The following is a 24,534-nucleotide window of genomic DNA, read 5'->3' as shown; positions in this document are numbered from 1 at the left end:
AACTCTCTCTCTCAAACTAACTCTCTCAAACTCTCTCAAACTCTCTCTCTCAAACTCTCTCTCTCAAACTCTCTCTCTCAAACTCTCTCTCTCAAACTCTCTCTCTCAAACTCTCTCTCTCAAACTCTCTCTCTCTCAGTGACTGCTCCAGCCTTGCCTTTTTTTTTCGCGCCGCCTTGACTTGCTTGCTGGTACGTACCCGCCCTGCCTGCTTCCTGGCTATCTCTCTCTTTCTCTCTCTCTCTCTCTCTCTTTCCTCGCGGCGCGGTCTTGGGTCATCTTGATGTCCGGGGGGTGCTTGCTCGATGTTGGCCCTGATCTGCCTCTCCCCCTATCTGAACCCTCGTGCTCACACCTCCATGATCTGATCCTTGTGGTGGATCCTTCTCTGCCCGGCTGTCGTCTCGCAGCGCGGGTGAAGGAGCTCAAGCTCCCAGTTGTTCTTGTTCCTCTCTGTCATCGGCCACCATGGCCCCTCATGGGCTGGAACCGATCCAGGCCATCCTGCCCAAGATTTCCTTGGAACGGCGGCAGGTGCGCGATTGTAGCTGGCAGCTGAACATGTCGACCGCTTCCCACTCTTAAATTACCTCTCTTCTTCCTGCGCATTTGGGCATCAGGCGCTGTCCCAGGCGGAAAGCCAGCACCTCCGGCTCTTTGGAGCTTACATCCTGGCCATTGCTGATCAGGCTCCCATTGCCAGCCTCGTACCTTATTTCAAGGTTGTTGTTGCATCGCGCATGCGCTGCTGCCCTCCACGTGCCTCCACCCCTGCTGGCTGGCACGTTTCATGTTTTTTGGGTTGCCCATCGTGTTGCTCATTTTGCCAAACTCCCTATGCCCACAACGGCCTAGGAGGATCTTGTGCACGTGTGGCTCGGCACCGGTGATGCTCATCGTGTCGAGGAACTTTTGAACGCAGGCGCACGGACAGTCATTGTTCCCATCAACTCCATCTCGGCCGAGGATCTAGCTTCCGTGGGTCAATCCGCTGGACTCCATCGCACCTGACCATTTGACTCCCGTTCACATTGGCTCACCTTACACTCGATGCCCCGTATTCAGTTTCCTCGCGAGCGCCTTGCCGTCGCCGCTTCTCGATTGCCAGCTGCACCCATCATCGAGGCTGTGGGCACCCTCGTTGTATGTCTTCTGCACCACGTTCTCCTCTGATTCAGCCTCAAGCTCCTTGTCACTCGACTCAACGCCTTTTTCTCCCGTGGCCTTAGCTGACTGATGCTTCAGCCTCGGTACCAGAGCGTCCTGCCAACATGCAAATTTGGCAACCCGCCAGCAACCCTGCCCATGCCCGCGAACGAGATGATGCCGGCATTGCTGCGGTGGTACGCTCCCTGTTCTCCCCTTGGCATCCCGGCTCAGCTCCCTGCACCGTCGTCGGAGAAAACAACCACCTTTTTTTTTTCCCCATCAATCATGTCATGACCCCCTTCCAATCGTGGATGCTAGGTTGAATTCACCTCCCTTGAAACCTCGGAATCGGCGAGTGCCTTCCTGACGAGCCTGCTGAACACCGACCGGTACGCACGCATGTGCAGACGTTCTTGCAAACGGAGACGTACAGCCGATTGCTTCTGATCTCACGCTCGGGCCCACTCTCGTTTGCAGTGAGGATCAGCTGTGGACAACCCTCGTCGTTGACGAGCGGGGCAAGGCATTGGGTGTCTGCTACTCCAACCAAGAGAGCTTGTGCAAGGCCATTGAAGTTCAGGAAGGCGTATACTGGTCCCGGCGTCGTGGTCTGTGGCACAAGGGACTCACTTCTGGCGCCACTCAAACCCTCCAACGCATCAATTACGATTGTGATCGTGATCTGCTCATTTTCCAAGTCACCCAGCACGGCGCGGTCAGTGCATCGTGTTACGCATAGCGGGCTGCTCACAAACCTCGCTCCTCCCCTTCTCACCATTAACCCACTCTCTTGGCCTCATGCTTCAGGGCTTTTGCCATCGCAACTTGCACTCGTGCTTCGGGGAGCGCACTGGCATTGCTCTATTGGAGTCTGTTCTTGAAGACCGCAAAACCAACGCGCCCAAAGGCTCCTACTCGCAGCGACTCTACAATGACCCAGGTCTTTTGAAGAACAAGCTGGTCGAGGAAGCCATTGAACTGAGTGAGGTACGGATTGACTGCCGCACTGCGTATGCAGGCCCCCATGCCCTCTTTCTCCTGCCCTAGGTGGTGCCGAGTTGATCAGTTTTGCGTTGCCCCGCACTTTTGATGTAAAACTTGCTGATAGGCCGATACGGCGGATCATGTTGCCTCCGAAGCTGCCGACCTTGTTTATTTTGCCATGGTCAAATGTGTGAGTGCCGGTGTCTCCTTTACGGATGTTGAGCGAGTGCTGGACCGCCGTCATCTCAAGATCAAGCGCCGCCCTGGCAATGCCAAGCCTGAGTTTCTCAAAGCCCGTTTGCAGGCCGAGCAGCAGGACCATGTGGTTGAGCAAACGTCTGTTGTGGTTAGTTCACCTCCTCCAAGCCGCTTCCCGTATCATTTCCACCACTCACCCCATTGCCACCCTGACTGCGCCTGCCAATTCCCGTACTTTGCAGGAGCCCACTTTGCGGGTTATTCCGTCAGACGACGTGCCGCCCCTGCACCGCGACCCTGTAGACGCCGATGCCCGTGCCATCGTGGAGCCCATCATGCACGACATCCGCGAACGCGGTGAAGCAGCGCTGTTGGAACACGCCGTGCGTCTGCGCGACATTGAGGTGGGCCAACCACACATTTACCGTCAGGCTGATCTGAAGAAGGTGTACGACGAGCTGGAGGCCGCGGACCGTGCCATGCTGGATCGCACGGCGTCGCGAATCCGGCTGTTTGCCCAGATGCAGCGACAGTCGGTCCAGGATGAAGCCGTCCTGAAGATTGATGGCGGCCGGGCGGGTCAGCTCGTGGCAGCCGTGGAGGTGGCGGGATGCTATGCGCCCGGAGGTCGCTATCCACTGCCGTCAAGTGTGCTGATGGGTGCCATCACTGCCCGGGTGGCGGGTGTCAAGCAGGTGTGGGTGGCAAGCCCCCGCCCCCACCCAAGCGTGCTGGCAGCTGCGTACATTGCAGGCGCGGATGGCCTGTTGGCCGTGGGGGGAGCCCAGGCCATTGCAGCATTTGCGTATGGCGCCGGCGAGGTCCCGGTGTGCGATGCGATTGTGGGGCCTGGCAATAAGTTTGTGACGGCTGCCAAGTCGTTGGTGGCGGGTGCTGTGGCCATTGACATGTTGGCGGGTCCCTCGGAATGCTTGGTGGTGGCCGACGACACGGCTGATCCGGCGGTGGTGGCTGCCGACTTGTTGGCACAGAGCGAGCATGATGTGGCAGCGCGCGCCATTTTGGTGACACCGAGCAGCACGCTGATTGAGGCGGTGAACAAGGAGGTGCAGCGCCAATTATCGACGCTGCCTACGGCAGAGACGGCACGGGTAGCCGTGGAGAAGAACAGTTTTGCTGTGCACACGGCCAGTCTGGAGGAGGCGATTGAGGTGTCGGACCGATTGGCACCAGAGCACTTGGAGGTGCACACGGCGGATGCGGCGGCGCTGGTGCCGCGGTTCAAGCACTATGGGGCTCTTTTTGTGGGCCACATGGCTGCGGAGGTTTTGGGCGACTATGGAGCTGGCCCGAACCACACGCTGCCCACGGGCGGCACGGCTCGGTCGTTTGGTGGACTGAGCGTGCACACCTTCTTGCGGCCCCGTACCTTCCTTGAGCTGCAAGATCGCGCGGTACGCTTTCGTGCCCGTCCCATGGGTATTCACTTTGTGATTTTGATCCATTTTCTCATTCAAAGGCGTGATGCTTTGTACCCATTTTCTAGTCTGCCGAGGTTATTATTCAGGACGCTGTGGATCTAGCATTGATTGAAGGGCTTCACGGGCATTCTCGAGCGGCCGCGCTGCGGCTGCCCAGCGCCCTCAAAGCGACAAACACAAAGCCAGTCATTGCCGTTTAAATGCACAAGAAGTCAATCGAGATGAAGCATGTCAACATTCGCAGTTACATCAAGCAAAAGCCTACAAGGAAGGGCATTCGGAAAGGGAAACACGACACTAATACATGGGTTGAAGCAACAATTTGAGAAGAAATCAATGAGGAATGGAGAAGAGAGAGATAGTGAACGATCCTAAGAAAAAGAAGAGAAAGAGACGTGGAATGCAAAGGAGAAAAAAAAAAAACAGAAATGTATCAGCAGCACCCTTGAGCACGCTCCTTGGCCTTGAGATCGACGGTATCGGTGAACTTTGCCTTGACGTTCACTTGATTGGCCATGAGGAGGCGAACGGCTGTGAGAAAGGCTTCCTCGACGTTCTCGGCGGTTTTTGCACTCGTCTCATAGTAAGGCATGTCATGATGACCCTTGCAAAAGTCCAGGGCTTGAGCATGAGCCACCTGACGACCTTCCACGTCCACCTTGTTGCCGACCAAAAGAAACGGAAAGTTGTCGGGGTCTTCAACCTCGGCAAACTCCTTGAACTCGCTGATCCAGGCGTCCAAGTGATCAAAAGTGTGTCGGTCCGTGAGATCAAATACAAACATGCAGCAATCTGATCCGCGATAAAAAGGCCGCCGCTATGACAGGGCCGCGGCCGTCGTGAGTCCGGCGGGCCGGGACAGTCAGGCAAAGAACACAGGGGAGAAAAGGCAAGGTGAGTCATTGAGCCTCACGACTGCATGCCAAAGCGAGATGGGCCAGGTCTGGCGCTGACGCGCTTGGATGCCCTGTTCTTTGCAAATTATGGCTTGGAGCAGAGCAAAGAAGGCAGCGCGGGGTAGTTGCTGTGAGCTTACCAGGGCCTTGTAGCGTTCTTGGCCGGCCGTATCCCAAATTTGCAAGTGGCAAGTCTTGTTATCGACGATGATGTCCTTGTTCAAAAACTCCACGCCGATGGTATGGTAGTTGTGTTCATCAAAGGTGTTGTTGACGAAGCGGGCCATGAGCGAGGACTTGCCGACACCGCCATCGCCAAGAATGACCACCTTCAGCAGGCCATCCTTCGACGCCATGGTGCCGGACCTCCCTCCAGCAACGCCGAGCAAGGCACAGATCGGCTTGGACCGCGTGACACCCGACTCGGAAGGGAATCAGGCTCCTCCAGCAATCACGCAGAGCAAGAAACGCTCAGCTCACACCTGAACCCAAGTGCTCCGTCAGCAACCAGTCAAACTTTCTACGATGCTTCGATTTCCAGACCACCGATCGTGCACCGGCACCGGGGACTTCAAGTCTGCCGCTGCCGTTTCTCGTTCGGATGCAAAAGAAAAAAAAAAAGTCAGCGTGATCCTGCATACAAATCAAATGCGTTTCACAGTTGTTTTTCCAGCCCCAATTATTCCCGTTTCCACACACACTCTGTGGTGGAAAAAGTTCTGACGTTTCGAGCTGTGATCAATTCTTTTGATTTTTTTTTTTTTTTTTAGTCATCAGCGGTCGTGGGTTCGGTTTTGATGGTCTCCGTCTTGACAGAGTTATCGTGACGTTGGGCGGCGGCCGAGGCTGTGGCTACATTGGCACTGGGGCTTTGCCATAATTTCAGCTGACGATCACCACTGCCTGTCAAGAGCATTTGCTTTGCCTCGCTGTAATACATGGTCCTACAATATGGTGAACCGAACCGAGACGGCGTGAGCGCAACTGGCTTGGGACAGGCGGGCTGACGGTGTTTGCAAGACAAGGCACTTGGAGCAATGACATACAAAATAGGCACCGGGTGGGCAGCAGTAGCAGCCAAGGGCTCCGCGGTCCGTGTGTTCCACGCGGCAATGGATCCCGACTCATCCGCCCAGAGCACCAAGGCCTCGTCCTGAGCAAAAGCTGCTGGGGTAGAGGCCGAGGCAGGAGTAGCTCCCTTGTATTCGAAGATGACACGTCCTACCAGAGTTGAAAGCGACAGGTGATGAGTGGCAGGTGAACCAACCAAGCCTTTCACCCTGTCTCCCGGGGGCCAGACGCACCGTTATCGAGCTGCATGAGCACAAGACGCTGCGTCGAGCTTGTAATGAGCGCATAGGTGCCACTTGAGGATAGCTAACAAGGCAGAGCCATCACAACCGGCCCGGCGTGAGCGATTACATGACACGTCTGGCTACAAGTGCATATCCTTCACATGGCTTTTGCCAATGAGGCAACGCGGATCATTGAAGCTGGGGTAGGTAGGAACAGACCTGAAGGTTGCAGATCGAGTCCATGTCAAAAATCGGGCCGTGCGTCTTGAGGCAAGTGAGACTCACGGCGCTCCACACTTTGACCATGCCCAGAGTACATGCAGTTACGATAGTCTTGGCATCACTTGTAAAGCGCGCCTATGTCGATTTCCCCATCATAATAACGCAAGGGGGGTAAGATGAGTGCTACGACTGCATGGGCCACTTGGAAAGCCAGCCGGAAACGTGCACGCGTACCGCGCACAAAGGGGCCGTGTGTTCTGTGGCCCAATTGGCGGGACGATAGCACTGCCAGGTATCAGTATTGTAAAGACGAAGAGTGGGATGCTCGGCGGCTACGAGCAAGTAGGCGCCCGTCGGATGGTACTCGAGCGCAGTGATGCCGCATGGATCCTGCCTCGAAGCAACATCATTGCGTGTTATCATCAGTCATGTGCATGAAAAGTTGTTTGGGACAGAGCGTGGCCGTTGGGCCCACCTGGAGTGTGTTTGAGATGTTCTGGGCATTGGGAGTGAAATCAAAGTGACTGATGAGACCGTCGGTGGAACCCGCTGAAATGATGGCCTTGGTCGGATGAAAGGCCAAGGCAGAGACGGGCGAGCTGCCGTCAAAGTTGGCAAGCATGGCCGCGGAACCGGATTCGACCATGTTGGTCGAAGTCACGAGACCACGCGAGCGATAAACACGCACGCGACCATCCTGGCACCCAACGGCAAAGAGCTCGCCGTCGCGACTAACGGCGCCTGGCACAAAGAGGGATAAGTAAGGGTGAAATATAAACATGCTGGGGCAACACCTCAAAAGACAGCAAAGCAGTCTTCAGTCTTGGCGACGCACAAACGGTCGGTGCTGATGGAAGGGACAGGGCTGCCTTGAGCTCGAAGCGGGCATCCAGCGTGGCGGGGTCCACTGTGTGACCAAAGTCAAGACCTAGCCCATAAACAACGCGAAATGAAAGATCAGGACCAGGTGCACCAAGCCCTGTAGCACACGTGCCAAACTGAGGAAATGCGAGTTGTGCACACGATACCGACCTCGAGAAGTCGTAGCGGCAGTATTTTGCGTCCACACTGTAGTTTGGACGAGTATGAGAAGCACCACCCAAACGCGCAGATGAGCACAGAATTGAAGAGAGGCACCGAGGGGGTGCGCGTCAGTGGTTATACAGCACGCATGGAGCCGGCAGTGAAACAGCAAGCGTCCTGAACCAAAGACATCAAACTGACTCGTGGATGTCTGGTTGCTGGCGGCAAACAGGTCATAAAGGCCCGACGAAGCTGAGAGCGCGCCCAAATCCGTGCTCAGGCGCTCGGCCAGCTGCTGGGCCATATCATGATGGCCATCGGCCAGCAACTGCCTAGACAAGGATCAATAAGTGACGGTCGTTAGTCCGTCGAGCCATGCAAGCCCATCCACCAAGCTCCAGCCATCGCATCCCCGCCAAGTAGACTGGCAAGCCCTTGAACGCGCAGAGCGTGAGGCAACCGTCAACGTACTGCATCATGCTGCGGTAAAGATCATGGCGCTCGCCAACGGCCTCTGCGGTGGCTGTCGAAGCCATTGCAACCAGTCTGGGTCCTCCCCACGCGTACGCAACAGTGTTCTCAACGGCCCCACCTCCTCAACTAGCCCGTGTAGGCGCCTGCACCTCACCGCCACGAGAGAGAGACAGAGAGACAGAGAGACAGAGAGACAGACAGAGAGAAAAAAAATTATTTTAAACTGAGAGAGACAAAGAGAGCCATGAAGATATTTTGAGAGAGGGCTGTGACCAATGGTTCATTTTACAGCTAAACTTCAACCCGTAGTAGAGATTACGTTGCGAGCAGGTTTGACTTCAGAGACGCAGAGGTTGACACCGAGGCAGAGCTCGTGTTCACCTCCTCATGATCGCGCCCGTGCCCGTGCCAGTGAGCAGCGGGAACAGCAGGAAGAGGGGAGAGGGGCGGCGTTGCATTCGACGATACCCGTGCTTTGGCCTGTGGGCGTACAGTCAAAGCTTTCCAGCAAGATGGTAGCTCTCCTATCGCGCGTGCTGCGCCGTTTGCCCAGCGGCTGGGCAAGACGACATGGCCATGACCGAGCCTTGGCCACACTGGGCACAACTGCCGAGGCTGGCCCCTTGTTTCAAATCACCAACAGCCTTACACGACAAGTGGAGCCGCTGCCCATTCCCAGCGGACGACCCCTGTACTGGTATCAATGCGGGCCTACTGTCTACGACGACGCTCATCTCGGGCACGCCATGTGAGCACGCGCCGCTTCCACTTACTCAGCCACTGGCCATCATCTCGACTGTTTGAGCCTGATCAAACGCTGGAATTTTTTCCACCACTCTCCCTCAGGTCGCATTTGCGCCTCGATGCCCTGCGTCGAATCCTCGAAGCGGCAGGAGTGTCATTGATTCAAGCCATGAGCGTCACAGACATCGATGACAAAATTATTGCCCGCGCGCACGCGAACCAGCGCAATTGGCAGGTTGGGCTCTCCCTACCGAGCGAATGTGCTGCCCAAGTCCTATAGGGATGTGGCTAACGCGTGTGTCATTTCTAGGACCTTGCGCGCGAGATGGAGCAGCACTTCTGGGACGACATGGCCAAACTCAACGTGTTGCCTCCGCACCTTCCGCTGCGCGTCTCTGAGCATATGAACAGCATCATCACATTTATTCAGGTGTGCTGAGAAAGTCACTTGCATGTCTCCTCCGGCTTCTCCCAAGCAAACACACGCGCGCGCACAAGCACACACACTTCCGTGGCATGCATGCCCTAATGTGCACGCCGTACCATCACAGAACATCTTGGACCGCAATCATGCATATGCCGCTGAAGATGGCAGTATTTATTTCGACGTGACTGCCTTTGGCCTTGATCGCTACGGTCCCTTTGGCCTATCCGAAAGCAATGCACAAGACGCGGAACCTCGTGCACACGACATTCGAAGCCCACGTGACTTTGCTCTTTGGAAAGCTAGTCGTCATTCAGATGAACCTGGTTTCGAATCTCCTTTTGGCCGAGGTCGCCCAGGCTGGTTGGTCCGCGTCTGCCCCATTCGCACCATGATTCGCCTCTACCTACCCTCGTGCCAACCAGCTGACGCTGGTTGAAAAATACAGGCACATTGAATGTTCGGCCATGGCCACAGAGTATTTCGGCCCCCACCTTGATCTCCACACTGGCGGGTCCGTTCCTTTGCCCCACCACATGCTGAGCTCGCACCAGCGTTGCTAGGAGCATCTTGAAACGCCGCACGTCATGCCCCAATTCCCCTCCTTTTTTAGGCTCGACCTCAAGTTCCCCCACCACACCAATGAGATTGCACAATGCGGTTGGTTTGCTTCGCGCTCACTCAGGACATGGCAGCAGATTGAACGGGAAAAACTCATCTTTGTTCGCAATGTTATGGACGATGTCCACATTGGCTGTACACAGAGAGCATAGGAGATGGCTCTCCCTGGTGCAGCTGCTTCGTGCACACTGGCATGCTGTTGCTCAACTCGGTCAAAATGTCCAAGTCTCTCGGCAACTCGCGTTCTATTCGCGCTTTTTTGGCGGACCACAGCGCAGACAGTCTTCGCTACATTGCCCTACAGGGATACTATGACACCAGGTAGGTGTTCTTACCCTCCTGTCTGTGACAACTAACCTGGCTTTACCCAGCCTGTCTTGAAGACACCTAAGCTTTTTTTTTCACACTTCGCTGGGCCAACAGTCTAGATTTAACTTCAGAGTTGATCGACGGGGCTGAAAGTGCCGTGCGTAAGCTGGCCCAATTCGTGGCCCGCACACGACAACTGGCAAAGCTTGAAAGCAAAGCGGTTGGTAATCCATGGTTGGCGCGCAGACTTGGCACACGTATGGATCATACATCTGTCTCATTTTCGCGAGTGCGCCACCTTCAACAGTCATCAGCCTCTGTACATCATTTCCAGCAAGCTAGCGACTACAAAGAAAGTGTTCGGCTTCTCCTGCAACGCGAGTTCAACACGGGAGGCGCTTTGCAACGTATATTTCGAGAGATGCGTGAGCTCAAGCTCGGCACCGTCAGCAAACAAGTGGATCCCGGTGTCACAGCACGTACGTGGTCGTTCCAAGAGAAGCACGCACCATGTGCGTGCGTGAGGTCGTCTTCTCATTCCAACCATGAATGCCGCAGGAGCCCAGGAGGTTCTTCAAACACTACGCACACTGGGCTTCAATTGCGCACAACCACCTGAGGCCACTTCGGAGGGGGTCCAGACCGACCAGGACACGACTGCTGTGCTCACCAAGGCCCTCGATGAAATGGTCCATTTTCGCCATACAATACGGCACGAAGCAACCACGGCGCCGCGTGAGAATGCGATGCGAGGCTCACTATTCGCCGCGTGTGACCGCGCTCGCGCACGACTCGGTACGTCGTGCGTCAACCCGTGTGTTTCACTGGTGTGCGACTATCGCTGTGGCAAGCACTAGGCTCACTCGTGAGCTGGGTAGGCGAACTCGGCGTGGAAATGCTGGATGGCAAGGATGCAACGACCTGGCGCATTAAGTGAAGGCGCACGACCTGCACTGCTTAATATGGTTCAAGCATGTTCGTGTGTCGTCCAGTACCTAGCTCGGATGAAAACTGGAAAGACAGACAAGCACATAGGCAAACAGATACACTAAGAGAGACACAACAGACGGAGGTTCGAAAGATGTGAAGAGAATGAGCATGATTTGCTTGCACGAATTGATGGTAGCACCGCGCAGAGATTGAGAAGAGTGATGATCATGACTTTGCTATTGATATTATCATTGCTCTTGTGAGGCGGCTTTCTATTTATTAAGGAGTGCTGGCATGCAGATAAAAAGGACAAGATCATTTATTTCACATCTGACTCATGAGCAAGGCGATACGCGCATCTAGCTGTCGAATCACCGGGTCTGTGGGTGGATAGATATTCGTGTTGAGCAGCGACTGCCGTTCGTGGGTGAGGCGAGCAACTTCGGCTTGCAGCCGGTTTAAGCCTGCGGGGGCTTCGGTCTGGGGAGCTGATGACGAGGTTCCAGGCTCGCTGTGGCCACCTAGCGAACGCGACGAACTGCCCACCGTCAGTTGGGCCAGCCGTTGTAGCTCAGCCTTGATTTCGGCAATTTCTTTCATCTCATTGCCCGTCACGTCCCGTTCTTCCTTCATTAAATATTGCAAACGAAGATGCTACCAGACCGCCAACAGACAAATACAATGAAGCAGGCAAACATGGAAGTGCCGTACAACTGAGCCAAGCTGACTGACATACCTCCAGCTCACGCTGTTGCTGGCGAAGGTGCTCACGAGACAAGAGCTGCTCTTTCTGCCGCAGCTGAGCCACAGTGTGCAAGGCCTTGGTCCTGTCAGAGCACGAGCACCAAACGTTACGATGGTCACCTCGCACACATCCATTGCTCGGGCCCAATAAAGATGGTGAATAAGGGTAGGGCCTGAGAAGACCTACCATTGCTGTTTGTATTGGTCCTTGGAACGCTGGGCAGCGTCGAGCTGCCGATGCAGCTGCTGCACTTCACTGCTGAGCCGTACTACCTCGGCTTGAAGTTGAGCCTATAAGCAAGCCACATGAAACCGGATGAGGACTGCAGTGTGGCTTGGCAGCGCAGCAAGACCAACACCTACGTTGGGACCGCGGCTCCGCTCAAGACGGAGCGCCTCATTTTCCTCTTGCAAAACCTTGAGGCGTTGCTCCAATTGATCGCGATCTTCGGAGATACGATGCAAATGCTCCTCCTGGAACCGTGTCCTGCTTTGCGATAGCTCCGACTATCATAGATGGAGCGTGACAATCATGAATAGATGCAAATATTAAGCTTCGACCAGATTGCCAAGCTGATGGTCAACAGGTCGATGCTGACATCTGAAAACCTCAATGCTCGGAGCATTCACACACACACACACACCCACACACACACACACACACACACACACACACACAGCCAACTGCGGCAAAAGTGTTTTCCCCACTTGCATACCTGGTGCGCAAAGTCTGATTCAAGCCGTCGACTAGCGTCACGCAACTCCGTCATGGCACGCTCGTGTTGCTGTGCAAGCTCTGCTTGCTTGGACTCGAGCTCTTGGGATTCTCGCTCCAGTTCTGCTTCACGCTCGCGAACGCGTCGCAATGTTGCCTCAAGCTCAGCCGAGGTCTTGTTGTAGGATTGCATGCGCTGAGTGAGAATGGCCTCTTGCTGGCCATTGCGAGCCTTCCATTCAGCCGCCAGGCGCTTTAAGGCCGCCTGCTCCTTCTCTTCTAGAGTTTGACGAAAGCGCTCTTGCTCCTCCTTCATCCACAGCTCCAACTCGAGCCGAGCCTGATATTGCTGTGCCACCTGCTCGGCATCTCCGGGCAGACGCTCGCCCAGCTCGCCGGCGCCAGCCGCGGCAGTGTACGTTGTTGCCGACAACGTATCATACTCCTCCGAATGAGGAGGCGGCAAGTGCCCTGTTCGCTCGGGGGCAGGTCCCATTCGCCATGGCCCCCCTTGGCCATAAGCAGTCAAGTTCACCCCGTCCTCGGCAGGTTGACCGTGTGATTCAAAACCATCGTGCTCGACACCGACAGCCTTGGGTGGCAGAGCAGCGTGATGAGTGGCTGATTTCAAAGCCGGGCGCTGCGCAAACGTGGCCTCGTTGATGGGAATGTCTGCTGCTCCCAAATCTTGTAGGGTCAGCAGCACATCGGCCCGAGCCACCTAAATGTGAGTCAGAAGAGTCGCCGAACGAATGTGAGAGCGGTCGCGAGAAAAGGCACGTCCAACAAGGTGCTGTCGCAAAGGTCCAAGACCGTACTTCGCTTGGAGCCTCGCCTTCGTCCGTCACAAACATCACTGTTTCCCGCGCCGACACCAGCTCGGTGTGTCCATCAGCCCGAGTCCACTGATCAAAGAGCGAGCGGAGGCGAAGTCGACCACGACCCGCTACGCGATGGCCATTATACTGGCATCGGAGGGACCCAGGGGTTAACAAAAAAAAATTGAAAAATTGAAAAAAAATGAAAAAATGAAAAATAATATTGAAAAAGTCAATCAAGATATTGTAATGCATACGGTTGGGCAGGGTTGTGACCTCAAAGCGGGGTGCGTTCAGTGGTTGGGTACAAAAGGCGCAGGTAAGGTTACCTGATCCTGCTCAATCAGTTCAACGTCCACGTCATCGTGCCATTGTTGATCAAGGGTGGGCACAGAGGTCACTAGGTCGTAGCTGGCAAATCCGTGTGCCAACTGGACCTGACTGCCCCGTTGCACCTGCGACAATCACCGTTAGAAAGGGCGGAGACAAGGGATCGAGCGGCGGCATGGAATCAATTGCTACGATTTCAAAAGCAAGGCGGGTCGTGCAGTGGCGGGTTACAACCAATGACTCACCATGACGGACGGATGGGTCAGATATTGCCCCGGAGTGCCCAATAAGGCGGTCCGATAGCGCACCAGCAACTAACAACCCATTGAAGCAACGTGAAAAGAAGAAGAGCAGAACCAAAATCGCGTAGTTGGAAGCAGACAACACACCTTGAGTTGCTGCGGAGGACGCTGAGCTCGCTGAAGGGTCTGAAAGTCTACCCCGATGGCCAAGCGGCGAAAGCCTGGCCGAGAGTGGTCCGGGCCCTCGAGGCCACCCTGGTGATCTGGCTCACTCTCATCACTGCTCAGGGACAGTGGGTCAGGGGGTGCACCACCAGCACCTGTAGGAGGAACGGGGTGATGGTGCACCGTGTCCGTCGTGTGTGTGGCCGAGGCAAGTTCTGCAGCCACACCATGCGACTCCGCCGCCCGAGCCCCGAGGTGGCGAGGTATAATTTGCGTCGCGATAGTTAGAGTGCAGTGACGGGTACCATCTGCTGAGGTCATTCGTACGCGATGCTCCTGAGGGCGACCCCGGTCGGCGCTAGGAGCCGCCACATCAGCCATGTGCAGGCTGCAGGTTCCCAAAGGCTGGCTGCCGTCCGCGCCCTGGAAGCACACCGCCAACTACAAAACACCAAGCCCAACCATGTACCCGTTACTTGTGTTGAGACGGTGGCCATCCGTTGACCTTCTCTAGGCTTGGCTTATCGCGCATGGAGAACGAGGCCCCGTACCTGCAGGTCCTGGCCATTTGTCTGAAGAAAACGTTCGAGGTTGGCCTCCGTGGTCCATAGATTTAGGTACATTTCCAGTGAGCGTAGATCATGGGCATGTGAGAGCCCAAATGGGGAAGAAGCACACGTGAGACCCTCGAGAGTGGCCTCAAAAAAGGCCTGGCTCAGGGCGTGCTGATCCGAGGCCTCGGACATGAGGGCCATCTGGTGGGCAGGCAAGCGGTTGCCAACGTATGAGGTCAATGTTGCGGGTTATGCTGACTACAGCACTCGAGTCCATGCGAAATGCGTACCGCGGTCAGTCCTGTGGCATCTTTGATGCGCAAGGCCAGCGCATAGTCATCTAACGAATGCCCAACCACCACGGGCAACGGTGTAGGTGAACGGGTTGATGCGCATGTTGTTTTGACAAGGAGATACATAGACCGTTGAAATGAAAATACAGGTCAACGATAGCCAGAGCAGCGGCATGACGCGCCAAAACATACGTGCGTCCTCCTCGGAAGCGGGTGCTCCCAGTGCCAGGACGGGTTCTAGGTGGCGTTCAACCACTGCCACGGGGATGCGATCGGTGGGCGCTGCAGGGGAAGGCATGAGTTGTTTTGTGTTGTTTTGTTGCTGGTCTGTGGTGCACATCCTGGTCTGCATGAAACAAATGCGCTGTCGCATTGCAATAAGACCAGCAGTACGAAGCGCACCATCCATAGTCTCCAGAAATAGTTGAATCAACAACTCGGGTTTGCTTTTGCGATAGACGCAATTAAGCAAAGGGTACCAAGTGGAGGCCTGACGTAGAAGGCGAAACATGAGCATGCCAGGCAGTGCTATGATGCGTTGAGTCTGGGAAGAAGTACGAGTAACAGCGCGCTGTCTTCTTACGCGAGCGCGGCTTGCAGGAAGAGCCAGTCGTAGATCAAGCATGACATAGCCCAAAAGTTCGCGCGTGCCGGCGATGTTAAGCTGGCTTTGTACCTCGGCCTGGGGCACGGCATACACCTAGACGCCGATGATAAAATTCGTCAGGCTGACCCAGAGGGATGATGACGGATGTCAAACAGGGGGAAGGGGGGTGCGCGTGACAGACATTGAGTTTGATTTGGGTCCGCTGGGCTCGATGGTAATTCCAAGAGCGACGTGTCAGGATCCAAGCCTAGTCCAGCAACAACAGAGGGGTGAGCAGTGGATAGGAGACCGCTGGCGTTCAGGATCTTCACGTACTAGTTCATTGTCAATGGTGAAGGACGCCTTGTGTGGCACGGGGTCTGTGCTGAGGCTCTTGCCATCCAAGGCGGCTTCGAGCACGAGATCGAACTGCGGCCGCGACGGGAAGTGCCGGCCTGACAAGGGTGTGACAGTACCAGAAGATGAGAAAAAGATCAACTGCAGCAATGTTCCGAGGCTCGGCTTGATCCAAAACTATCTGTGCCAGACAGCCAGCCGTTCTGCATCACGAATGGCCCGGGCAAAGGCAATCGCCTCTCACCTTGGCCGACCGCAACCACAACGGCTTGATGGCGCATCCTCCTGGTCCTTCAGAGAGACTCGGCGGGACAGTCGAACCCTCTGCCTGTCACCAAGCTTCCTGCTACGCGCGGGTGACGATCACAAGGCTCTAGCAGGCAGCCAACGGTCTCAGAGAGGTCCTTGGAGCCAGCCGGCTCAGACGAGCTCCTTGAAAAATGAGAGAGAGAAAAAGCGAAAAAAAAAAAATTCAAATTTGAAATTCGATTCTAAAATTGCCGATTACCCTCCAAATTTTAGTCCGATGTATTTTACTTCTTTCTGTTCTTTCTGTTCTTTCTGTTCTTTCTGTTCTTTCTGTTCTTTCTGTTCTTTCTGTTCTTTCTGTTCTTTCTGTTCTTTCTGTTCTTTCTGTTCTTTCTGTTCTTTCTGTTCTTTCTGTTCTTTCTGTTTTTTCTGTTCTTTCTGTTCTTTCTGTTCTTTCTGTTCTTTCTGTTCTTTCTGTTCAGGGACGACGAGTGTGCATTCACAGGGAGGTTTGCCATATTGCAAGGATGTTTGGCATCGGTTTTAGCATCAAAATGAATGTCAATTGTAATCTCAAGTCGTGCACTACTGCATTTCACCACGTCGTCATCTGCTGGCAGTTTAACCACATCACAGGACCGCGTCAACGCGGATGCAGTGCAGAAAACAATTATTATGGATACAGAGCCAGGTGCGCCTTTCGTGGCAATCATGAGGGTGAGGCACAGCGCGGGGCCGAAGACTTTGACTGGATCGTAGAGGTGCGTGGGTATATTTGATCCACCAGCATCTAATGAGACGGCGCCCCGCAGGCAATCGAATATGGATTAGAGACAGGTAAAGTGAAGAAGAGAGGAAGCGAAGGATACTCATCGCAAGACAGCCAAAGACATTCATTTGCATACCGATGAGCCCACGGCACGGTAGACTTCCTCGGGCTGAAACCTAGCGCTGGAAAGAGACGGTGGTTTTACCAGGCGTGGCATTGGCAGCACAACGTTAATTTGATCACCCAACTTCCACAACCTTGTTTTCCCGTGCAATGCCTAACCCATCAGAAACATACCCAGCAGCAGCAATGGCGACGATGCAGAGATACTTCAAGGTGGGAGTGGGCGTTATCAGGACTGAGCACACGTCATTGATCCTATTACAGTCGCATTAAAGGTTCAAGGAAGATGTGCGATGGCGACACGCCACCGCAGGCGTGGTTGCGAGGTGATCGACCGTTTTTGAAAAGCATGTCTGTTCGCGAGCGTACCGCCGGTCGGTCCTGCCGAGTGCGAGACCACCAAAGGTGATCAGTTCGCCGTACTGTGGGTGGCCGACACAGCAAAATTGATTAGACCTTGGTCAACCAAAAATAATTGGAGTGACAGCGGAATCTTGCATAAGCAAGTGTGGCGGCCAAGATACGCACGCTGGTGATTTCAGCAATGTGGAAGAGGGTGGGGCAAGGCCACCGCAGATGATTGAGATGCTCCCACTGCAAGGTGGGCAGATGCAACCTAAAGACGTGAACCCAAACCTGTCTGGGCTTGGAAATCCCGCCGAGCAGGTACAGGTCTATCACACAAGGGAGGTCAGTCACCGCCCACCGAAATGAGAGAGTAGCAGGGACCAGCATAGCAGGCTCTGATCCAGTTTGCCAGCGAAACCAAGCAAGACCAAGAGACAGTAAATCGACATACATTCCCCGTATTTGGTGCAGGTGTGGGACCGCAATTCGGGAGGATAGCCATCTACGCATCCGCGGCCGTCACGCACATCAGCTGAATAGAGTCCCTGCTCACAAGATGGGACGGGAAAGGGGAGTGGGGGCGGATATACTGGCAAACGGAGCACGTACCCGCGTTGTCACCGTGCAGATGTTCAGTCTCCCATCGTCGCGTGCGCGTATTGAACACAAGTGCAGTGTCCATAAACTTATCGGGAGTGGGGTTGGGCGTACCACCTCCCAGGACGACCATGCGGTGATTGTGCATAACGGCCTGGTGTCGGTAACGTGGGGTGGGCCAGTTATCAAAGGGCCCTTGAACAATTTCCTCCCAAGTCTACCAGGAGGAGAGGTGACCACAATCAAGACGCAGGGGCAACCATCAGGTGTGATTTGTGTGACGAGCGAAGGGTGGGGCTGCAAACGGGTACATGATAAGTACCCTGGTAGCCAAATCAAAGCGCCACAGATCATTGTAAAACTGGGTGCCCTGTGTGCCGCCAAAAATCCAAAAGCACTCTTGTGCGGCATCATACACCATTGACTAAAGCCAGGGTTGATCAGGCAGCAAATGTCATCAAGCACCAACAGATATCAACCATCGGCCGGGGCCATGCAGACGGCAGAGCATGTGCGCACGGGCTGCTCACCTGTCCAAAGCGAGCCAGTGGGCACTGATCAATTTCATGAGAAATCGTGTGCCACTCGCCCACGCGCACGTCAATGTAATGTAGGTCCCGAGCATTGTTCACGCCAAAGGGATCTGTGTCAGTAAGATGAGCACGGAGCAAGTCAGGCCTCAAGCACCAACTACAATAGGAATGCCGCGGGCACGCAAGGCAGGCAAATGCAACAACAAAAGCAAGTCCACAGGCCAGATGGGCTAAGCGCCCCTCTTCCTTGACAGCCCTCTTCCTTGACAGGCGCAACGTAAGCTTGACGTACACTCCGTGCCGCCATATATCCAAATTTCGTAGCCCACCGCCACAGCTGACTGGCTGCAGGTGGTAGAGGGCGGTGTTCCGGTGCAAGGTACAAGCTCCCATTGCTTGGAAATCAGATGCATCCGATGAAGCTGGTCGTGGAACAACGCGTACGCACGCCACACGCGGGAGTGAAACCAACAGGCTGCCCGTGCCAGAACGGGCGACGCGATGCTCATGAACCCCGCGAGACAACGCACCTCAGGGCAGGTGTGAGACCTGCCGCTATCTTGGAACCCCCCATATACATAGAGATAGTCACTGATAATGACGGCGACGTGACCAGAGCGAGCCGACGGGGTACCAGAGTTCCCGATGCCGCGCTTGTCAAAGGTTTGAAGGGCCTTGTGATCCGGCAGCTCGGAGACGCTGGTCCGACTGGCAATCATGGCTAATCGCCGCAGGGAGTCCGCCAAACCTCTAAACACGGACATGATTGCTCGCGTGCCGTCCAAAGTCGCCCCGTGTGCTTGGGTTCTTATCGATGGGCACAACCAAATTGATGAGAGCAAAAAAAAAAAAAAAAAAAAAAAAAAAGAGCAGCGACTTGGAGGACAGGCAGCGACGCAGGCAGAGATGATGGCCTCAATGCTCAGCCAGACGCTCAGGGTACCAAACGGTACGTGCGTAGGCGTGTGCCTGCACGTCAAGATGAAACGCAATGTTGTGAGCGGCGGTACACCACAGCGTCCAGTCACAACAAGGCTCGACGACGCCAATTGTATACACCCACACGCACGCACAGGCGCAAGTAGACATCCCCCGCACCCCGTTCCTTCAAACACCACCACCCACAGATGCACACGCTACCTCTGGTCTCACCGCCGCGCTGCTCCTGCTGCTCCTGCCGCCACTGCCGCCTCTGCCGCCTCTGCCGCCTCTGCCGCCTCTGCTGCTGCTGCTGCTGCTGCTGCTGCTGTTGATGGCGACGTTGTCCACAATCAAACTGCGTAACTTTGTACCTTTAATATCTGCAAGAACGATCACACGAGCTTCAATATCTGTAATATAAGCAACATTTACTCTAGTTATATCTACATTAACCCAATGACCATTTACATGAGTATAGTATTCCTCTCGACTATTTACTTCATTAACTCTAAAAGTCTATACATTAAAATACATCCTAAGTGCATCAATGCTGAGACAAAACGATATAACCAGCACACTCAAGAAAGGCTCCTTGTTGACCGTGTTCGAATGGCTTTTAGTAAAATACTTTTAAAATTGCTTGCGTGCATGCTCGAATTTTCACCTGCCGGCCTCCGCGCTGTAACGGCGACCGCATCGTTGCGGTACCTGGACGCCTCACTCTACACGCCGTGGTCCTCAAGTTCGCACGCAAACACACACGCGCACGCTAAAAGACCTGGTTTTACGGGTTCAAGACATCAGGCAGCCGCGTGTCATCTTGACGAACGCATCGACGCCAAGCACACGTCTCACCTGCGAAGACCCAATCGCGCCGCTGATTTACGCTCCTTTGATCCAGTCCCGCCCCGAGGGGCGTCCCACTTGCCCTGGCTCTCTCGATTCCACCCTCTGTGTACAAAGATTGGACATGGCTCAACAGCAACAGCGGGGGCCTATTCTCCGCCGCACAAATGTTCGGTAAGGTCCCCGCGGCACGTTGGCCCCTCCCTATTTTCCTCTCTCGCTCTCTCGTTATCTCTCTCTTGCTTTCTTCTGCTGCTCCTTTCTATCTCTCTCTCTCTCTCTCTCTCTCTCTCTCTCTCTCTCCCTCTCTCTCTCTCTCTCTCTCTCCCTCTTTCTCCTCATCCCAAAGCACCACCTTGCCTGGACAGCACCCTGCGCCTGCACGGTCGCCATCTGTCTCTCGCGGGTGTTGGTTGTGCCTCTATCAAAGCAATCATAATCCTCGATGTGTCCATGCTCCACCATTTAGGCGAGATGACTTGACATTGGATTCCCTGAGCAAGCCCGGCAGGCCCTATCCCACCGAGAGTTCTGCCGCCGTCCCAACCCCGACTGCCCTGCCAACCAATACAGAAGATCGCATCCTCCGCCGTGATCTGCGCGACCTGGAAGACCGCTTCGAAAGCTTTATGGTCGCCACCAACGCGGAGCTACATCATCTGCGGCAGTCCCTTAAGCGGGAAGAGGAAGCTCGCACGCAACTCGAGGTGCGTTCTCAATTCGATATTTTGTCTACCGTTATGTTTCCATGCCCCCGTCACCCTTCTTTGGCCTTTCCCAGAGAGAATTGGCCGAGGTGCACGAACTGTACGCTGAGCAGGCCATCCTGCTCAAGAAGCACTCGAACCAAGCCCACATTAGCGCGGAGCAACAGAATGGCCATGCCACACCCAGATCCAGCACCCCAGAACGTATTGCCCACCATCTCGATCTGGCCCGACGCCCCGGCGAATATTTTGGTAGGCCACCCGACAAAGCAAGCCGCTGGCGGCGTGCTCATGGCCAACTATCCCCATTGTTTTGACGCCCCACTCGGGAACAAGCAGAGGCTTGCCCTCCTCCATTGCCTTTCTTGCTCAAAGATTGTGAGTTGAGACTGGCTCATTGCTACGCCTCTACCGGGTACATACAGGTTTGAGTGTGGGAGAAGACGCGGCCAGTCACGGCGAAGCCCTGGTCATCACAGCCCTCGAGCCGGTACGTAGCCCCCACGGGCGCTGGCAGCACCACAGGGCCTGGCAGAGTGCTCAACAACTTTGAAACCGTTGCCCCTCGCTAGAACTCGGTGGCCGCCGATGCACGGCTATGCGTGGGAGATCGTATTCTAGCGGTGCGTGGCAATCAGCCGTGGCCACCTCGTCTTCCTCTTCCAATCGTCCCTCAATCCCAACCCTCCTGACATACCTTTGACTCGCGCTGACTCGTCGCGACACAGATCAACGGATCTGCTTGTCGCGCCATGTCCCTGGCACAGGCCCGGGAAATGATCAACCATGGCGGCGACCTCCTCTCGCTGCAAATTCACCAGTACGTGGTCCGCCAATCGGCATAACCCCGCCTCCCTCTTGCCCCCTGCAGCCTGCACTTGCACATCTCTAGGCGCTTCCTGACCCCGTCCGACGCTAGTGATGCTGCCAGCCCTCGCTTTCAGACGCCAGAGCCCTCGGATCAGGACCAAGACCCCAACCGCAAAGTCCACTTTGGTTCGTTTTTAATCCCTCTGTCTGTCTGTCCCTTGCGCTTGGGCCATCTCTCTGCTACTCTGTTTGATTCAAATCGGCCTTTGCTGCGATGACTTTTACGGTGTGCAGCGCGCAACATCAACCGCAAGTACTTTGCCGATGGCGAGAGCGTGGCTGGCTTGCGACAGGAGCATGAGTTTGTGTCTCCCATGCGCAACCACGTTGCGGGCCATCGCGCTGGCCCGGCAGATGGTCGCTCACACGTCATTGCCCCAGCCTATTCCGTGCCCATGCCCACGAGCATGGACAGCTTCTTGGGCGTCCAACCGCTTGAATCGGTACAACCATCAAGCTCGCATCGCCGTTGCATCTTGGTGTTTTGTGGCGGTCGGTCTGGTGCGCCCAGAGACGAGTGGTTCGGCTCACCCTGGTCCTGGCCTCGCCTGCTGGACATAGGCCAAACAGTACGTGCACGAACGCGATGCTTCAGAGCGCTTTAGCACTGCCACCGACGACGATGAGGGTGATACTAGTCATGACAGTTTTGCCCAAGATTCAACTATCCACGATGACCGACACTTTCAGGTGTGCTCACTGCGACGCGAGCATCAATGCCAAGGCTGCCTGATGGTCACTCACGTTGTGAGTCGATGAATATTCCCTTCTGTCAGGAGCTTCAAGAAGAGTATGCTGCGTACAACCTCTTCACCGTCGTCCTCTCTAAGGTCAGGCCAGGCTCCGAGCTGAGCTCAAGGGCATGTTACTGGCACGTGTGCCAGCTAAAGCGACTCTCTGCGCACCTTCTACCCAGTCCTTTCTTTTCCCTCTCGCTCATGTGCATCGTTGTCATACTTTGCCTAGGAGTCTCACGAGGCCGGCTATGGTCTGGCCATTTCGGAAGACGTTCGGTCTGATGGCATGCGCGTGACCAAGGTTCGGCCCGACTCGGCTGCGGATCGCGCCGGCCTGGAGGAGGGCGACCAGGTAAGACGTTGCGCTGGCTTCCTGCGCCTTAAAAATGATTGTCACAAGGACTCGGCCTTGATTGTGGCATGTCGGTTGAATTGTAAATTTCGCCGCGGGGGGGGGGGTTATAGATTTTATACATTGCTGGTGAAGACATTCGCTGCCTTCCCTGCGAAGACGTCGTGCCCAAGCTCAAGACACCGGTCTCGCAGCTTGATTTGATTGTAGCGCGGGCCTTGGGTGAAGTCCATACTTGCATTTGAACATGAGTTGCATTCCTCCTGGCCCGCCACCTCCCGTGTTGTTGAACGGCTGCTCCGCCTCTGTGTAAAAGATGTGGTGTCTCAGACAATCGAATGGTGCCAGCAAGAACAGTTGACTGAGGCAGTAGAAACAGGACTGGATTAATTAATGCCCGCGGCTTCAAGGCCCGCGCGGATGTGCACATTCAAGAAAGTACAAAAACTCGAGGGCCGTTTCCTGAGCAAAGACGACGCAGTTGCCATGACACGACCACTTGTAAATCTACACGAAAGGGGCTGACATGTGAATAATTATGATGACGAGATTTGGTCCAGGCTGTTTAGGCCAAGATTCTAAACAAGTCGGGCAGGACGACGGGGCATGCAGCAAGAGAGAAGATTGAACGGGTGAGCAGAGGCACCACGCGCGTATACCGAGACGGGGGGGGTACACGGGGCAGGCTTCAGCAAACGCACTCAAGTAGCTTGGCAAAAATGGTGGGGGTGTCTGGACTGCGCAACAGGTAGGTCCCCGCAGCTTGTGGAAACAGGCTACCGATATCAATTTGCAAAAATTCGCCGTCTGCGCCGTACCTAAAGCGGAAAAAGACAGAGAAGATGCAGCATAGCCGAGCCGGAGCAATCGATGCCACCAAGCGTGAGTGTGGGGAACAGCGAAGAGCATCCGCGCTCGGAATTCAGGAGACTAGCGGATCAAGCGTCAAAGAAGAAGAAGGCCGTACCGCTGCATCGTAATGTACGGGATCTCCATTCGCGGCTGCAGTGTGCTGGCGTCGACCAAGAGCAGGAAGCGCTCATGAAGCTCAATCCGATACAGGCCCACCAAGCCCAGGTGTAGGGAGGCCTGGGTGGCAACCACCTTGCCATGATACTCGTGCAAAGGGGCTCCAAGATGAGGGTCCGCCAAAAGGCTGGAGGGGGGCGTGGTCTTTGAGACTTGCTCAAGGGGCTGCGGCAACGGGTCATTGGGATGGCGCATGGTCATGCCCAGCAAGGGAGTCGGCTCCGCCTTGACCAACGTGTGCGCGGCGGGTAGCGAGGCGCGACGCTGGTGCATAGGGCGCAAAAGGCCGCCTTGCTCTGTCACGCGGGGGCTGGAGGGGGCCGAAAACGCTTGGGGCGGTGGCCGGGGTGAATTCGCCAAGGTTTGCCGGAGTGCATGCAGTTCATGCTCATGCTTGGCCTGGGCGAATTGCTGCAAAATGGCCTCCATGGAGGCAATCACGAGCGCCAGCTGCTGATCCCGTTTATTGGCAGAACCAGTTGTCACACACTCCGCAGATGTCCCACACTCTGCCATCGGCGTTTGAGGGTTGGCTGGCGGCACATCCACACGGTCTGCAAACGGAGGCCCGGCTGAGCGAACTGAGGCCCGCACGCGCTCCTTGCTGCGGCGATGACGAAGCTCGGCCTGTTCAGCAAACTGACTGAGCGCCAGGTGGGCGGTTTGAGCTTGCCCGGGCTCCAACTCGGGCTGGGACAAGGCGTGACGGGGGTTGAACAACATGTTTGATAGGAGCTGGGAGATCAAAGGTTTCCGTTTCGGTGGCAGCGGGATCCGGCCGCTGGAAATGAGCCAAAGGATGGGGTGTACTTCAAGGTTGTTGAGCTTGAACCAAGGTTACGCGTCTTTGCTCACGCGTGACGTTGTTAGACACAAGGGTTTCTCACGCCGCCAGCGAATCGGGAAGCGGGCGGGGGGGGGGGGGGGGGGGGGGGAAT

The 24,534-nt window shown here is 55.3% G+C and overlaps 7 protein-coding genes across 7 annotated transcripts; 3 read left to right on the top strand and 4 right to left on the bottom strand.

Moving 5' to 3' along the window:
• Positions 1-468: 468 nt before the first annotated feature.
• On the top strand, positions 469-3,973 carry MONBRDRAFT_29130 (uncharacterized protein; the record flags this gene model as incomplete). Its single annotated transcript, XM_001749577.1, has 9 exons — positions 469-534; positions 621-707; positions 1,230-1,343; positions 1,468-1,538; positions 1,627-1,864; positions 1,957-2,136; positions 2,258-2,479; positions 2,574-3,746; positions 3,839-3,973. The coding sequence occupies 9 exons, from the start codon at positions 469-471 to the stop codon at positions 3,971-3,973; spliced, it is 2,286 nt and encodes a 761-aa protein (XP_001749629.1).
• Positions 3,916-5,293, bottom strand: MONBRDRAFT_35292 (uncharacterized protein). The gene is made up of 2 exons (XM_001749514.1): positions 4,810-5,293; positions 3,916-4,590 (listed from the first exon to the last, which is right to left on the bottom strand). The coding sequence occupies exons 1-2, from the start codon at positions 5,023-5,025 to the stop codon at positions 4,207-4,209; spliced, it is 600 nt and encodes a 199-aa protein (XP_001749566.1). The 5' UTR covers positions 5,026-5,293; the 3' UTR covers positions 3,916-4,206.
• A 104-nt stretch (positions 5,294-5,397) lies between these two features.
• MONBRDRAFT_34204 (uncharacterized protein) lies at positions 5,398-7,874 on the bottom strand. Its single transcript, XM_001749513.1, has 10 exons — positions 7,681-7,874; positions 7,411-7,541; positions 7,219-7,254; positions 7,022-7,114; positions 6,662-6,927; positions 6,421-6,576; positions 6,184-6,321; positions 5,974-6,046; positions 5,716-5,890; positions 5,398-5,613 (listed from the first exon to the last, which is right to left on the bottom strand). Exons 1-10 carry the CDS (start codon positions 7,743-7,745, stop codon positions 5,436-5,438), a joined length of 1,311 nt encoding a protein of 436 aa, XP_001749565.1. The 5' UTR covers positions 7,746-7,874; the 3' UTR covers positions 5,398-5,435.
• A 321-nt stretch (positions 7,875-8,195) lies between these two features.
• Positions 8,196-10,638, top strand: MONBRDRAFT_11758 (uncharacterized protein; the record flags this gene model as incomplete). The annotated part of the gene is made up of 8 exons (XM_001749576.1): positions 8,196-8,431; positions 8,530-8,662; positions 8,738-8,857; positions 8,979-9,214; positions 9,647-9,793; positions 9,896-10,001; positions 10,116-10,260; positions 10,340-10,638. 8 exons carry the CDS (start codon positions 8,196-8,198, stop codon positions 10,636-10,638), a joined length of 1,422 nt encoding a protein of 473 aa, XP_001749628.1.
• A 397-nt stretch (positions 10,639-11,035) lies between these two features.
• MONBRDRAFT_29126 (uncharacterized protein) lies at positions 11,036-18,898 on the bottom strand (the record flags this gene model as incomplete). The annotated part of the gene is made up of 27 exons (XM_001749512.1): positions 11,036-11,365; positions 11,448-11,538; positions 11,643-11,746; positions 11,819-11,962; positions 12,100-12,891; positions 12,989-13,135; positions 13,318-13,443; positions 13,564-13,632; positions 13,708-13,880; positions 14,031-14,166; positions 14,277-14,480; positions 14,570-14,619; positions 14,765-14,854; positions 14,975-15,062; positions 15,156-15,272; positions 15,495-15,587; positions 16,670-16,709; positions 16,831-16,911; positions 17,026-17,078; positions 17,293-17,330; positions 17,456-17,506; positions 17,614-17,818; positions 17,924-18,025; positions 18,132-18,244; positions 18,427-18,479; positions 18,665-18,725; positions 18,769-18,898. 27 exons carry the CDS (start codon positions 18,896-18,898, stop codon positions 11,036-11,038), a joined length of 3,681 nt encoding a protein of 1,226 aa, XP_001749564.1.
• Positions 18,899-20,068: 1,170 nt separating this feature from the next.
• On the top strand, positions 20,069-22,812 carry MONBRDRAFT_29125 (uncharacterized protein; the record flags this gene model as incomplete). The annotated part of the gene is made up of 12 exons (XM_001749575.1): positions 20,069-20,286; positions 20,371-20,608; positions 20,683-20,860; positions 21,034-21,098; positions 21,181-21,231; positions 21,337-21,428; positions 21,501-21,604; positions 21,713-21,921; positions 22,040-22,168; positions 22,255-22,308; positions 22,445-22,567; positions 22,681-22,812. 12 exons carry the CDS (start codon positions 20,069-20,071, stop codon positions 22,810-22,812), a joined length of 1,593 nt encoding a protein of 530 aa, XP_001749627.1.
• Positions 22,813-23,512: 700 nt separating this feature from the next.
• On the bottom strand, positions 23,513-24,319 carry MONBRDRAFT_11755 (uncharacterized protein; the record flags this gene model as incomplete). The annotated part of the gene is made up of 1 exon (XM_001749511.1): positions 23,513-24,319. One exon carries the CDS (start codon positions 24,317-24,319, stop codon positions 23,513-23,515), a length of 807 nt encoding a protein of 268 aa, XP_001749563.1.
• Positions 24,320-24,534: the final 215 nt, after the last annotated feature.

The sequence above is a fragment of the Monosiga brevicollis genome, genomic scaffold (assembly GCF_000002865.3).
Source record: "Monosiga brevicollis MX1 MONBRscaffold_31 genomic scaffold, whole genome shotgun sequence".
NCBI classification, from domain to species: Eukaryota; class Choanoflagellata; order Craspedida; family Salpingoecidae; genus Monosiga; species Monosiga brevicollis.
This window is presented reverse-complemented; position numbering and strand designations above follow the sequence as displayed.